At 29.8% G+C, this 16,593-nt stretch overlaps 1 protein-coding gene and 2 pseudogenes across 1 annotated transcript; 1 reads left to right on the top strand and 2 right to left on the bottom strand.

The window, feature by feature from the left end:
* Positions 1–5,029: 5,029 nt before the first annotated feature.
* Positions 5,030–6,080, bottom strand: LOC145183298 (uncharacterized; annotated as a pseudogene).
* An 800-nt stretch (positions 6,081–6,880) lies between these two features.
* On the top strand, positions 6,881–12,000 carry LOC145184842 (major vault protein-like). Its single transcript, XM_080060622.2, has 12 exons — positions 6,881–7,026; positions 7,351–7,665; positions 8,159–8,443; positions 8,553–8,675; positions 8,794–8,919; positions 9,146–9,256; positions 9,540–9,804; positions 9,898–10,141; positions 10,337–10,534; positions 10,619–10,963; positions 11,063–11,306; positions 11,414–12,000. The coding sequence occupies exons 2-12, from the start codon at positions 7,369–7,371 to the stop codon at positions 11,756–11,758; spliced, it is 2,583 nt and encodes an 860-aa protein (XP_079916748.2). The 5' UTR covers positions 6,881–7,026; positions 7,351–7,368; the 3' UTR covers positions 11,759–12,000.
* A 2,188-nt stretch (positions 12,001–14,188) lies between these two features.
* LOC149886151 (uncharacterized) lies at positions 14,189–15,179 on the bottom strand (annotated as a pseudogene).
* Positions 15,180–16,593: the final 1,414 nt, after the last annotated feature.

Below are 16,593 nucleotides of genomic sequence, written 5' to 3'. Positions count from 1 at the left end.
TTTTAAAAAAAAACAAAAAACATTTGTAATAATGAGATAAATATTGCAGACAAAAATGCTCTACGTAAGCTTTAAACTTGGGAAATGCTGTGTGAAATTTGAATTCAATAGAATAATATCTCGAGGGTCCTTTTAAGGTAGATAGTTATTAGTATAAAAAAATTAAAATTTTTATCTGCAACATGTAAGTTTTGCTCGAATTACTTTTCAGGGTACCCAAAAATGCATTTTTTTCTAACATTGGATCATACTTTAAAATCTTTAGGTACATGATGATTAATGGATAAGAAGTATTTTAATCTGTCTTTACAGATGAATTTAACTTTAATTTCTAACCAAATAGGAAATGCTTTTATCACAAAGTAGCAAAACTTTGCAAAGGATTTTGTTTTTATTTTCTGTGATAACTTACATTATGTTAAATAATTTACAATAATATAATAAACTTAATACTTTGTAAGATATCCTTCAGAATCGAGGGCTTGGCATCCGCAGCCGTGGACCTGTTCTAATATTTTTCAAAGCTTTAGTATTTATTTTTTATATTATATTTTGTATTCTATATTATCTGAGGATTCTTGATTCAACTATTTCAATAAATCCTCTATAGGATATACGTCAGGACTTTGCAACGGCCAATTCAGAACCAATATTCTGAATCATTTTTTCGAATCAAAAAACATTTTTATTGATTTTTCCTGTCTGTTTATGATCATTATCACACTGCTTCTAGCACGGCAAGATTAAGAACATTCGAGAGAAAACCAATCACGGATATCTCTCAGCTTTCTATCCTTTAACAAAACCTTCTAGTAATTAAATCTTAATTAAAACTAGAGTGGGATCTCTTCTCGTATACTATGGAATACGTATTCCATAGTATTAGTCATGACCTATAGCTTAGCGAATTCGGGTGCCATATGATTTGCTTTAAATTTTGAGGGAAAGCAAATACAAAGTCAGATGTAGTAGCAGGAGCTATGCCAAATTAAAGAGATGCTATTCTTACATTCTTGATTAACATCCTACGCTTTAGATTCATTAACTTCATCTTCAAACCTTTCTGTTAAAACACTTAATCAAAGCTTTTTTTTTTGTATAACCTCTGTAATTTTTCAAAAAGTTCAATATCAGTCATTTGTCATAGTTTTTCAAAAAATTCAATGTCAGTCATTTGTCATAGTTTTTCAAAAAATTCAATGTCAGTCATTTTTTGTTTTCTCAACCTCAACCTGTTTCTCTATCAATTTGACTCACCTTGTTAACTAATTTTGATCCAATCTTTTTTTTTCGAGAATCTTAGCCAGACTAAATCAAGCTGTGGTTCCTTAACACCCATGAAATAGATGCACACAATGTAGGCCTCGGCAGAACAACCATTAATTTTTCAAGTTGATTTTTACATTAAAAGTTTGTATCAAAAAGTTTGCGAATTGAAGTCAAAAAAATTCAAACCATAATTAACTCCAGAATTGTAATTTAAGACACTTTTTGAGTATGACTTAAAACGACAATTTATTATATAGATTACTTTGTTTTGTTGGAAATAGCTCACTCTGCACCTGCAAAGTGTAGCATACGTTTGGGTAGGAGTAAGCATGATACTTCTAAACACTTGAAGTTGATTCTATAGAACATTTATGCTGAAAAAAAAGCTTTTTTTTTTTGAGAAGTTTTTACAATACAAATCTTGTTAAAGTTAATAACAAGGCTCTTTTTGTTATTTCTTAACTAAGTTGCGCTTTCACAAAGTTGCTTTTGATTGATTCAAGCCTTTATAAGACAAGACCGAAATGGTCTTATACCGTTCAGGCTCGTCTTGTCTTGTCTCGCTAAGTTTTGCCCAAAAAAAGCTATAATACTTTTCGATTTAAGACGCAGACCCCAAGTCACAACTAATTTGGAGTAAAAACTTTCATTTAGAAATATATGCTGCAATACTTAATTTAACAGACGTCCAAAGAACTTTTTTTTACCTAAGCTCATAGAAATTATAGTTGGGTTATCGAAACCAATTTTAGATTTTTTTTCAGAGGAACATATTTTTAAAACAGCGAAGTTTTGGCAGATTTGAGGCTGTGCTGAATTTTGGAGTGGTTACTTGCATAAGCTGCAAAATTCTAAAACTTCATTAATACCACACGGTGAACATGTTCTAACACCTTGCAATACATTCACAGAATTTTATTATAACTATTATTTTTACCATCAGAAAAATATCCTTATTCCAAAAGTGTAAAAAATTTTTTTCACTGGGGGTCTGAAGAGAAATCGTTTATTTTTTTGAAGTGCTCTTGGTGCTCAAGACAGATAACTAAAAGGGATTGGGTATACTCAAACTTTAGTATGTTGATACAAGTGTTGAATGAGGATGACCGAAATTCATTGAAAGATTTTAAATTTTATCAAAAATCTCTTTTCGTTTATGATTTTTGACCTTAAAAAGTAAGTCCCCGATTTATTTCCTGAGTTAATTTTAAAAGATCATTAACTTTTAAACGAGAAAAGAATTTTTTGATAAAATTTGAAACCTGTTGAAGAATTTTGATCTTGTTTAATATAATATAAAATAAAATTGAAAAGGATTTTTAGGAACTATATTTCTATTTTAGGAACTATATTTCTTTTTTAGGAACTATATACTTATATAGGGAAAGGCTTTTAGGGTTTGAGTAAGTTGCTACAATCACTTTAATACCGTAAAAAAAAAAATTCTGCACTATATTATTTATAGCTTATTATTTTACAAAATTTTTTTAAACGCTGAATTAAAAAAAAAGAAGTTAAATATTGTACTTTTCACGAACTACATTCAAGCAAATTGAAAGCTACATTAAAAGTGCTCGTAGTTACAACAACAACTGCTTTTTTTTTTGACGCTTTCATTTTTTTTTGGGCTGCGCTCTCCTACTTTTCTCATTTCCCAAAACGAGTTGAAATTCTAAAGAATCTATTCGAGAGCTTGTTCGGTCAGTAACATAAGCCTACAAAATTTCAGAAGAGCAAAAGAAATACAAGTTTATTCAATGAATAGTCGTCGTAATTTATGCTAGTTTTACAACGTAATTTATGCTAGTTTTACAATTCATGTTGAAAAAGACGCAAGGTATTAACTACTAAGTTACAATACTTTTATTAATTAAAATAATTTTTTTTCTTTTTGTCCCCTGTTAATAAAAGGGGATATTTTAAATTTCTTTCAAACGACTCATTCCCCTAATTTCTCCGAAATTTTATCATTTTTTAACTGGTTTTAACTGGTTTTAGAAGGATTGACAGAGAAACTTTAAGAAATCCTTGCCCTCCATCCACATCTAATTTGTTTTAATTTGTTTCTTGATTTCTGTGATGAAACACCATTGTTACTGGCTCCTCAAAGTCATTACAATAAACGACAGGAGTATCTTTTTCTATCAACTTTACATATATAAAAAGTCAAAATGAATGATAGAGACTTCAATCTAGTTATCTAAAAAAATCGTAGGCAACAGATTACTTCCCTCTTTGTTTTTATTTACTTCTAATAACAATGGGAATTTATCACCAATAAATAATTTTCCAATCAGTTTGTTGTTCTCAACTAGTTTAATATTAAAACCAATTTCCTTATTTTTCTGTTTTCAAAATTTAAGTATGCCCATTGCTGCTCAGAAATGGTGAAACTTCAATTATGTTGCGATTACTTCAATCATACGCTGCACAGTGAGTCAGAAAGATGAAAAAACGGCAAAAATTATATAAACATTAAATTTAAAGTTTGATATAACAAAACCAGTGTTTTTGGATCAGAAAATTTAAATGTGTTATTAGAAAAAAACTTTACGCATACATAAGACGCGTAATACGCGCGTGTACTTGTGTCAGTGTCATTTACACGCGCAAATAATAATTTTGATAAAAGATTTTGATTCCTCAATCGCAAATACCATATAATAGCATACCACTTATTTTTTTGAATAAATTCTACGTGTACCTAAGGTACGCACAATACGTGCGTATGCGGGTTAGAGTCTTTTACGCGCACAAAATTAACTTGAATAAAAAAATTTGGGTTTCTCAAACCAAAATGCCCACATATACTAATCAAAATAAAAAATTTGGACTCAAAAAAACCAAAATACCGTATTATCTTTTACTTTTCTATGATCAAAACAAAAAAAGAAAAAAGTATTATTAGTAAAAACAGCTTTACTTTTGTTATTACGTCATTTAAAAAAAACGAAATTTTATGGGGAGGTGGCTTTCTATTTTCAGATTTGTGTTTTTTGAAACTAATGTTAGATATCACATGATCACTTCTGATCGAGAGGTATTTGCTGTAGGTTTCAATCTAGCTTTGCGAACTTCCTTATTTGTAGCCTTTTGTGACTCGTCAGAATAATTATTGGCAGTTCTAATGCCTCAGCTATCTGCATCTCATGTTCCAAGAGTTTATGAACAGTTGGGGGAATCACATACCAAGAATATTTTTCTAGTTTAAGTGCAGTAGTTTCATAGCAATGCTGACATATCTTTCAAATTTCACTTCTCATAGCCGGAGCATACTGATATTAGAATTGCCTTCAATCTGATAATTACATCTACCTTTACACCTATTATATCAGCAATGATCTCAGCATTTTTACAGCATTTTTACAGTGTTCCCACAATTGGTGTTGCCAAAGCCATGTTTGGATATATTAACTGCAAGACTTAGCCATTGACTTTTCTTTAACTGGTTTAGATCTGATCAATACTGGATTATTAAATTCAATGAGCTTAGCTCCACAAACATTAAATGATTGGGAAAATATAGTGTTAGGGAGAGCATTCACTACTTTACCACCAAACATTGTTAAATCTGGGGTAACTGGTGGGGTAACTGGATGGTTTTATTAGGTTTGTCTTCTAATATTTCTAACGTTACCTCAAACTTGACCAGCCTATTTATTTCCGCTTTAAAATGTTCATCTTCATCTCTGATCAACTCTTTCGTTTCTTTTTTATATAGGAAATTAGAGGTCTACAATAATGTGTACTATAGGGCTTCTTATTTAACCATACCGTTTTCCTTCATGATGGTTAATTTAAGTGGAACAATAGCTGTCTGAAAAAGGCTTTGCTCGTTAACTTGGGCCTCGCCAATATTTGTATCAATATACATTTGTTTATACATACTTTGGCTGGAGGCACCATCAAAACCCCCTTTAAACTGAAGTACACCTTCAAACTTTCCCTCACTCTCAGCGAATATTCTTACAGAGTCTAGGCATTCAGTTAAAGTTAGTATGCTTGTCAGAATAAGATTAAACATACTCGATGGAGGGTTTGAAGCAGATGTTTGTCACAACTACACCCTCAGGATAACATTTCAGTTTTTCATTCTTAATTTCATGAAGTGAAGGATAAATATCTGCATTCTTTATTATGGATGAATTTCTGATAACTTTATACTGTTCATTAGAAAGATTACCGTAAATTTTTAAGCTCAATGCACCTACAATCTTCATTTTTATCAAAAAACTAACCTCCATGCTTTTAGCATTTTTCATGACAACAACAAAATCTTTCTTGGTAGGATCTCCAGAGGTTTTTCTTATTGAAGCTAATGCCAATGCTTGAGCAGGATGTTCAGCCAACTTAGCGACTTTAAACATTATAATATTCAATATTTAAGCAAACAACCTAAGGTAGTAATAAATCAATTGAATTCAAACCAATTCAAAAACTACTTTTTGAATTGGTTTGAATTCCATTGATTTATTACTACCTTAGGTTGTTTGCTTCTCTCATTTGGATCTTTCCAGTCTTTATTCTTTCTGCCTGAATCTGCTGCAACGTCTTTTCTGTTATCTTTTATTTCTTTATCCAACCAGGTTTACTCATGTTCCAGAAGTCTTGAGAAGGTCTTTGAGTGCTTCAGTAGTTTCGATTTGAATTTACATTTAAATATTAATAGAATTTTTTTGAGATTTATCATTTCAGGTTCATCAAAACTTTAATGTTCTAGACCCCCCAGTGTACTCAAGTAGAAAAGTCCCTAAACTATCATGATTAGTTCTTGACTCTTTAATTATAGAAAACAAATGTATTCTTTTCATGATGAATCTAAGCAATGAATTATTAGTCGTTATTTTGTATGTAAGGTTTATTTTCAAACGTTAAATTTAGGCACTAGTCAGTCAAATCGTGCAAACTTTGTTTTTTGAGGTTTGAGAAATAGCATGATTTGTTTGAGCAGGAGTTTTTGAATGTTGGTTTTTGAATTATGACAAATTACCTCTTTAGTGATAATGTAGTGTGAAAAATATTGCATTTGACTTTTTTTAAAAGGTTGTATATTGAATTGGGCTAAGTTCGGGTAACTGATTTTTTTTTCCGCTTTCATATATACCTATCAATAGGAAAATGTTAAAAATTTCCATGGAATATATTGGAATCAATTTGGGGCACTTTTTTCAAAATCTTAGGAATAAAAACTAAACTCAAAATGAAGTGTTCAAAATATTGTTTACATTTACCAAATATCTTAAACATATGCCTTCAAGTTAAATTTTGAACTGTTTTTTTTACTGATGTCAATCATAAAAGAGTGACACTAAAATGAGTTATTTGTGCGCGAGTTTCGCAATAAAAAAATTAAATAGTAGGTCTCAGGCTAAGGTGCAAAAATTGGTGAATCTTTAAAAATTAATCAATAAGCAATTAATTCTAGCCTTCTGGTGGTATTAGTTACATTATAACTCAATTTATCAGTTCCTAGTAACTGTTTGTTTTTTTTTTTTGGGGGGGGGGGTTTGCCTTTTTTTTTTATTTATTTTAACTTGTTGTGCGCCATAACCAGCTAAAAAAAATTTAAAGGCTGAGAACGTTATCAACTGCTCTTACAAAACTCTCCTTCGTTGAACCTTTTTTTACTCTCTTTGATGTCATATTTTATTTATTTGTCAGCTATGACTTAATGTAAACGTCATAAATATATGCAAAGCGATATATTTTCTTTGAAGGCAGTGGATCGCAAGACGAAAGGAAGGCGTTAACTTTTTGGTAAAATATTTTTTTAGTAGTGTTTTGCTTATTATAATTGCGTTTAAAGAATATAAATGTTAACTAAATCTTCATAATTTTATTTAACCTAGAGTCTGTTTTTATTCTTATGAAAACAGACTCTAATCTAGCTTAAATCGCTAGCATTTACTTTTTTATCTTCAATCAGCTTTTTGTTTAAATCTATGAAAATAAAACATAAAATATTTTGAAATTCCCTCATTATAATAACTTCAAAAATATAAAGTTTTAAATATATCTATGTATATAAGAGTTTTTTTGTGAAATAACGTAAAATTAAAAATATGTTTTGGTTAACTTTAGCAACAAGTAAAGAACATAATGGCAGATAGGAGACCAATACGCCCAAGTGGTGGTGATGATACCTTAAGTATCTTTAGGATTCCTCCATATTACTATATACATATCTTAGACCAAAATACAAATGTTACACGTGTTGAAGTTGGACCAAAGACTTATATCCGTCAGGATAATGAAAAAGTTGTCTTTGGTCCTCAGCAAATGATTACCATTCCTCCACGCCATTATTGTATAATTGAGAACCCTGTTCTTACTGATGATACCAATACTGTAGTTCTTGATAAGAATGGGCAAGCTAAGCTCAAACATGCTGACTTGGTATGTTTTCTTATTAACAGCTGGCTATTGAAAGAATTTAAGATATGGCATTCAATTCCCTTTTAACAAAAGTCTTTTTAGTTTTTGTATATTGAAAATAATGACTTTCAATATTTAAAAATGAAATTTTGTATGCTTAACTAATCCTACAAAAAGTTTTCTCTTTTGAGGAGGAAATGTAAAATATGTTTAAACTTAAATGCTTGGTATCCCAGCTATATAACAAGAATGTTAAAACATTTTTACTTCTACCTGAATGGTTAAATGGTTTAGGGCTTTAAATAATTTTTTTTTTAGAACTAGTATCATGATAGTTGAACTGGCTGTAAGGCAAGTTTGCCTGTTGTCTGATGACCAAAGTTTATTTGAGGCCCCAGTGCCTTATGATGTATTATATTATTTAAAACAGCATTAGAAGATACAATATTATTTGAGAGTGTACTTTTGCTTCTTTTGGATAACAAAAAATGGCATTTAAAAAATTATGTTATAGGAAATACGTCTTGCACAAGATCCATTTCCCCTTTACCCTGGAGAAATATTAAAGCAGGCTCGAACTCCATTGACAGTTGTAGAGGCAAACACAGCACTACATTTACGGGCATTGTTAGATTTCACTGATGGTAATGGAAACTATTTTGCTGCTGGTGATGAGTGGCTGTTTGAAGGCCCAGGTACATACATACCATGTAAAGAAGTTGAAGTGCTTGAAACAATTCGCGCTACAATTATTAAACCAAATCAGGCCATTAAACTACGTGCTCGTAAGGAAACTAAGGTCTGTTATGTTTTCTTTTCTTCTTTTTTTTTTTTTTTTCTACGTTGTTGACTTTAAATTGAATTAATTTAGTAAAAATTACTGAAGAATTTAGAATGCTCTAATATAGGATAGACAAGGAAATGATAGAGTTACTGGAGAGGAGTGGATAGTTAAGAAAACTGGTGCATACTTGCCTGGCTCTTATGAAGAAGTGGTTGAAATTGTTGATGCTTATGTTTTGACTGAAAAAGTAAGAAGTTCTATAATTTGCAATTAACTGAGTTATCTGAATTTCAATTAAAAAGTTTTTTAGTACCAACTTTTCTTATGAGGTATAATGCATCATTTAAATTTTTTATTGAACATAGAATGCATTGCATATGAGAGCCACACGTACATTCACAGATGAAAAAAAGAAATTGAGAAAAAATGGTGAAGAATGGCTTATCACATTTGATGACACTGAAAGTCATATTCCAAATGTTTATGAAGAGGTATGCAATCATTTAACTTTCTTTATCAACTGTGTCTTTGCAGAACTTAAAAGATTAAATAGTTTTTACCAAAACCACAACATTATCTATTAATAGAACCTGGTGATTTTTTTGATGAAAAAGAAAATTTTAATAATTTAGATTAAATGTGAGTAAAGATTCTGAAATAATTAGAATAATATGTAATTATAAAGCTAAGTTTATTTACATTTATGATTGATTTTAGGTTGTTAGCAAGGTAAACATCACTACATTAAATAACAGACAATATTGTGTGATATGTGATCCTGTAGGTGCAGATGGGAAACCACAGCTTGGTCAAAAAAAGCTTGTTAAGGTGCATTTTTTTGTTTGACTAAGTATCTTTTTTATAATCAGAGATCATGTTTTTATGCTAGATAATGTAATACCTAACATACCTTTATCATGTGTACTGTATTTATCATGTGTAATATGTTTATCATATTTATTATTTGAAATAAGATATGTTTATTTACTAAATATATTACATTCATCTTAAGAGAATTATAAAGTATCTATATCATCTTAATATCAAATATATTTTTTTAATCTTCACCAAAATTAAACCTGGCTAATCTCTTGTGTTGTTTTTTTTAAAGGGAGAGAAATCATTTTTCCTTCAACCAGGGGAAAGCCTTGAGAAGGGCATACAAAATGTATATGTACTTGGAGAAGATGAAGGTCTCATCTTAAAAGCAACAGAGCAGTTTGTTGATGGTGAAAGTAAACGTGCTCCTGGAGATAGATGGATGATACGTGGACCGCGTGAATATGTTCCGCCAGTTGAAGTTGAAGTTTGTAATTTTCGGAAAGCAATTCCTCTTGATGCTAACGAGGGTGTTTATGTCAGAGATATTAAGACAGGTACATCTAGCTTAAACTTTCTTGTAATTTTTTGGGCTGTATTTTTAAGGTTATTTTTACAAATTTTATTTGATAATATAAGCTTGTAAATAGGTAAGGTCCGTGCAGTGATTGGTTGCACATACATGCTTAATCAAGATGAAGAATTATGGCAGAAGGAGCTTCCACCTGTGGTAGAAGAATTACTTAGTTCAGGAAAAGATCCATTAGCTGACAGAAGTGACAGAAAAGGGACAGCTGAAAAATCAAAAGTTCGAGATAAAACTAAAGTTGTAGTTTTCAGAGTTCCACACAATGCTGCTGTACAAATTTATGATTATAAGGAGAAAAAGGCTAGGTATTGTATTTTAATTCTATAACTAATAAACAGTAGTCAAATTAGATATTGTTGCTTAGTAATATCAATTTTGTTGTTATTAAATTTATGATCACAGAATAGTTTTACTATGACTGATTAGACAACATATAAAATTTTTATAAAAGTTTTAATAAAATATAAAATGACATCCCAAAACACTTTACATTTTTTCAGAGTCATATTTGGTCCAGATCTTGTTATGCTTGGCCCTGATGAACAATTTACTGTACTGAGCATTTCTGGTGGTAAACCTAAAAGACCCAATGTCATTAAAGCACTTTGTCTATTATTAGGACCTGATTTTACAACAGATATTGTTGTTGTAGAAACTGCAGATCATGCCCGACTCTCATTGCAGCTTTCTTACAACTGGTAAATAGGGATTATGGTTTTTACTTGTATTTTGTTGAATTGCTCGTTGTTTGCTTTTGAGTATTGTATTTCTCTTTTGACCAGGAATTTTGTCGTTGATAAATCTGGTGGTGAATCACTTTTCTCAGTACCTGATTTTATTGGTGATGCATGCAAAGCAATAGCTTCTCGTATTCGTGGTGCTGTGGCAAGTGTTAAGTTTGATGATTTTCATAAAAATTCAGCAAAAATTATTAGGTCATCTGTTTTTGGTCTTGATGAAAAAAGCAAAGTACGTGATAAATTTACCTTTCCAGCAAATAATTTGAACATTACAAGTGTTGATATTCAGTCAGTTGAGCCTGTAGACCAACGTACAAGAGATGCCCTTCAAAAATCAGTTCAATTAGCTATTGAAATCACAACTGCTTCTCAGGAAGCTTCTGCTAAGTATAATCTTAATTATGCATGTATACTTTTTTATAAATGTATGTTTGTAATGTGGATATTTTACTTCTATATGATTTTTGATTTTTAATTTTAACATAGACATGAAGCAGATCGTTTAGAACAAGAAGCAAGAGGTAGATTAGAGCGACAAAAGATCCAGGATGAAGCAGAATCTGAGAAGGCTCGCCGTGAGTTGCTTGAATTGCAAGCTCAAAGTGCTGCAGTGGAATCCACAGGCCAAGCTAAGGCTGAAGCACAATCTCGTGCAGAATCTGCACGAATTGAGGGAGAAACTGCTGTACAACAAGCCAAGTTAAAATCTGAAGCCAACTTAATTGAAGCGGTAATGTTACTTTTTAGTATCTTTTAGCTAGTTTTGTTTTATTTATCCTGATTAATCTACTAAAATGAACTTCCAATAATTAAGTCCATTTTTTTCTTTTTAAATAGGAGTCTGAATTAAGGCGACTAACTGCTGCTCGCGAAGCAGAAACAAAGTATATATCTGTGCAAAATGAGCTGGAGATTTCTAAAACACGAGATTTAGCTACCATAGAGTCAAATAAATTTAAACAGATGGTTGATTCAATTGGAGCTGATACTATTCGTTCCATAGCCACAGCTGGTCCAGAAATGCAAGTAAAATTACTCAAATCGCTTGGACTTCAATCTACCCTCATCACTGATGGTTCTTCACCGATTAATTTATTTAATACTGCTAATGGTTTAATTGGTGGGGCAATAGAAGCACAAAAAAGAGTCCGCTCCCCTAGTGGAGATTTCATAGACGAGTAGTTTAAAGTGGTAAATAAATAAAATTGTAAATGATCATAGCCATGTAATTTTCGTGTTAATGTTTTTGAACACGTGTGCTGTTTATATTTTTGTTAAATTCTGGTTGTGTTAGTTGTAATTTTTGGGGAGACATTAATTTATTAGATGTGATTTTTTAGGCACAAATTTTCTAGTGTTTTTATAAATAAATTTTGGTGTAAAGTTTTCTTTAAATCGCAAATAAAAAGTGAACTAGATTGTAATTTGTTTATGTATAATTTTCTAAACCTTTCCAACTCAAGATGCTGGTTTTACTTTTAAAAGTTTAGATTCATTAGAATAATATTGCACTTGTGGTGAATGCTCTTTGATTATTCAACTTTATATTTGGTTGCATTTATAAAAACACAGAAAACTTAGAAATATCTAAGTTGTACTAAAAGTTTTAAATGTAAGAAAAATTTCGCGCATAGAGATTATATTTGATCCAAGTTTAGGGCCAGGATTTTACCTAGGCGAACTTTCATGGCTTTGTAGACCAAAGGTAGCTTATGCCTAGAATAAAATAGAAAGAATCGTTTCGGGGGACTTGAAAATTGGCTGTGACTATCAACAGTGACGAATCCTGATTGTCATTTTTACATCAGTAATAAAAATTACGTTTGGTTATTTTCAATAATTGCGTTAGTCAGGGTGCCTCTCCACTCTTCTGCCTGGAATTACTTTCATTCTTCCGGGTGCTTGTGCTGGAGGTGATATCTGATGTCTCGAAGTATTGTCCCTTGCCAACCCAAGAGTGATTTGCTTACTCTCAGGCTCATATAAATTGCACTTGGCCTTGACCTGATCTCCTTCATTGATCCTACTAAACCACCACCATATGTGGGATCTTGACATGTTGACCCCAAAAATATAAGAAATGTTTGCCTCCAAATCAAGTGAGTAAGAAAAGTCAGAATTCTGCATTTTGATTATAAGAAGGTTAAATTCTTTTTGCAAACGGAAAGGTGGGAAAAAAGCATAAAAATATATTAAAAAGTTAAAAGATATTAAAAAGATTGCTGACATTAAACAAGTCAATCCACCTTCACATTCTGAATATAAAGATAATTGTAATAAATTTTTTCGTATCCAACAACAATAAAATTTTAAAATTTTTGTATACAAATAATTTGTAAACAAACTTTTTTTTTTGTAAATAAAGCATAAATTCAAAGTTTATTTGAAATAGTTGTTCGGTAACCTAAATTTTACTTCTTACCATTATCATTTTTTTTACACTTATCTACTTTAATAAGTGCTAATTTTTGTTTGCTAAATTTGCCTGTGATAAATTTAAGTAATTTATCACAGGCAAATTTAGCTCTCTAAAAATATTTAGTTACTAAAAGTAATTAAATATTTCTAGAGAGCTCTTCTTTATTAACAGCCATCCAGTCTATTTTATCTCATTACATTGATAGGCCAATAAGGAACGCATTCGATTCATCCATAAGAAAGCATTACTAAGTCTTCTTCTGCCAGCGTAAAAATTCTTTTACCAATTTTGGATACAAGTCTGAAAAAAGTATCAAGTTGAATTAAATAAGTAAATGGTTTAAATTAAATTAGTGAACTATGTATGTACTGTTTTATAAAAAATTACGTTTGCTAATGTAGCATTTTTTAAAGACTTTGAGGAAACACATATGATTTTGCTTTTAAGTATAGGTGGAGTAGTGGTAGAGTGACCACCTTGTTAATACAAGGTTTGCTGTTCAATCCCATTACTCTACACCTCAGAAAGTACCACGCTTATTTTGTTTCTCCATGCAGCAACCTTTTGACAAGGCTCTTGTGTCAAAATATAAGAGTTGAGAAACTGTTTATAAAAAACGAGTAACCCCCATAACTTCAGTGGCCCTTTTGAATTACTTCCACTTTTTTTAAAAATTATTAATGATGGAACTCAGTAATTTTAAAAAACAAGCTGACATGAGTTTATCGAATTTAACACCTGAGCTGATGTTTCCATTACACTTTTTGACTGACTGGGTAACATATCAGGTTGTATTAAATTAGACTTGTGATCAGAGGTACTGGATTGTGGTAGGAACTTAGATAAAGGCACATTTTGACACAAAGATGAGCATAAGCTTGATTGTATTGCCCTTAAGTGTTGAGGTGGTTTGGTTTTGTAGCCATTGAGATGCTTCTATTTCTGAAACAACAAGATAACAAAATAGGTATAAACGTACTAGATTTACCAGCTATATTCACATTTAAAACTATTAGAACCGCATTCCGTCTATTAAAGAACCAAGAATCACACCTGCCGTTTACTAAAGACCTATCTGAAAATATGAAGTGATAAAAATAACAAAAATCTTCCCATAATACTATTTTATTTATTTATAATTTTTTGGTGTCTCATGATCTTAGATAAACAATTTAAAACAGATCTAATTTATTTTACGTCATCAATCTGTTTTCTTGATAAGAGTCTTCAATTTCATCATCAACAAAATCATTTTCATGGCCAAAAGAATGTTTTCTTTTTCTAAACAAGAGACAATTATTATTTTTAAACATTATTACAAATTAAACTAAAAAATTTTGTTAATTGATTTTATCATTGAAACAATAGGCAGCAAGCTAAAAATAATTTGAATGAAAAATCATAAAACGAATCAGAAAACATTTTTTTTACAGTTAAAAATAAATTTAAAAAATTAATATATATTTACATTTATTTTAACTCTAAACATGAGTAAAACAAATTTTACTTGAATTCTCTAACCTAATTTTTTGTGTTTCCAAATTTCTACATTATAATCATCTGTGTTATAATCAATATTAGATGGGTCTTCAACCTGTTTTGTGTTTTCATTTGTGCTTTTAAGAGTGTCTAGAGCAAATTATATTTTGTGTACATTTCATTAATTACGAGCTATGTCCGTGAAATATTTTACATATCAATAGCTAAATATTATGTTCTAAAAAAATTAAAAATTTTTTTTTTGCAAGCATGACAACCACTCTAAGTTATACATGACAAAAATGTTTTGGGAGAAAAGAGTGCTCTCCTTTCTACCATTGTCAAACCATTTTGTCGATGACTAATTCAGAGTCCCTCAAGGAGCTCTAAAAATTTTATTAAGAGAGAAAGACAGGATTTCAGAGAAGGATCTCTAAAAATAACAACATTACTAACTTGCAGTTCCAAGAATTCGTACTTTGTATAAAAACCAGTGTTCTTCTGGGTTACTGCATATTTTTTTGGCATTTGACACTTTAATTACTATTTTTACTGGTGGATAGTAAAAATTTAATTCAGCTTTATTTTTAATTAAACTTTTAATTTTTTGAATATGTTGAGACTAAAGAGATTGATTTTTTGCCACTTAAATGGCAAAAAATCAATCTCTTTAGTCTCAACATATTCAACAATAGCATTAGTGTAGTAAAATCAAAACTGCATCAGCTGAAATTAAGTAAATAATAATAATAGTCATGTAGTATTAATACTAACCATTTTTTAAACTTCTCATATTCAAATAAGAATATTACAATTTAATATCGCAACTAAACTTATCAAAGTAGAAATTTTTTTATATTTTTTTATGGGGTAACAACTTGTACATAATACATTCTAAACAAAAAAAAAATCACTAAAAGCAAAATCACCAAAACAAAATGTAACATTAAAGTTGTATAAAAAATAAATTATTTTCTTTTGTAAACTTCAGAAATATTAAAATGACTTGAAAAAAAATTTAAAAGTTAAGATAAATGCATTTGTGGTAAAGCAACAAATCCTTGTTTAAATGGAAGTAGAAGATACTTAAAACAGCTCCTGCTTATAATAGTATTTCCAAAAGATGCATACCAGCAAGAAAAATTTGAAATAATGAAACATGCAAAACCAATGATGTTTATTAAATAAAGAATTGGAATTAATATCTAAATGTAGACGAGAAAATAAGTTTCTTTTGAAAAACAATAAAACAAGTAAGCCTGTAAAATAATGAAAGTCCCATTAAAAATATAAAAATACAGAAGCTTACACTTCTAAATAGTTTTTTTTGTAATGGCTTACAATATTTATATATACCATATATATATATATATATATATATATATATATATATATATATATATATATATATATATATATATATATATATATATATATATATATATATATATATATATATATATATATATATATATATATATATATATATATATATATATATATATATATATATATATATATATATCAATATCAATATCAATATCAATATCAATATCAATATCAATATCAATATCAATATGTTTCGTGTTAAGGATGTTACAAAAAAAACACAGGTCATTGCAAATTTTTAATTTACTAATTAAACGCAATGACCTAAATAATATTTAAAAAATACAGGAGAAAAACGTAAGAAATAAACTAGTCACATAGTAAAAGTAGAACTTTACAAAAGTTCTACAAAAATTCTACAAAAATTATGAAACACGAATGTTCGATTACAAATTGTGAACATGTTTTATCAGATTATCTGACAGATTCTTAAAATAATTTTATTCGTAAACAATGATCATTATAGTGAGTACATAAATTATACAAAAATAGAAAGTATTGTAAAAAATTTCCTATAAATAAATCTATATATCAGTACACAAATTAAATTCACAACATTTTAAATTGCAATCAGTCGCTAATGATTGTTTAAGAAAAGTGAAATGAATTTGTTGTTTATTTACTTCATAATGCATTATCGTTTGGGATATCAATACAGGACCCGCATTGAAACCGACACAAAAACCTCACTGAACCGCGCCGTATTTGTCTGGGCAACCCACACTAGCCT

Source organism: Hydra viridissima, unplaced genomic scaffold (assembly GCF_058129835.1).
Source record: "Hydra viridissima isolate aposymbiotic clone 2 unplaced genomic scaffold, HvirCarnegie_v1 scaffold_7, whole genome shotgun sequence".
Classification (NCBI taxonomy): Eukaryota; Metazoa; Cnidaria; class Hydrozoa; order Anthoathecata; family Hydridae; genus Hydra; species Hydra viridissima.
Note: the sequence above shows the minus strand (reverse complement) of the source record. Positions and strands in the feature narration are given on the sequence as shown.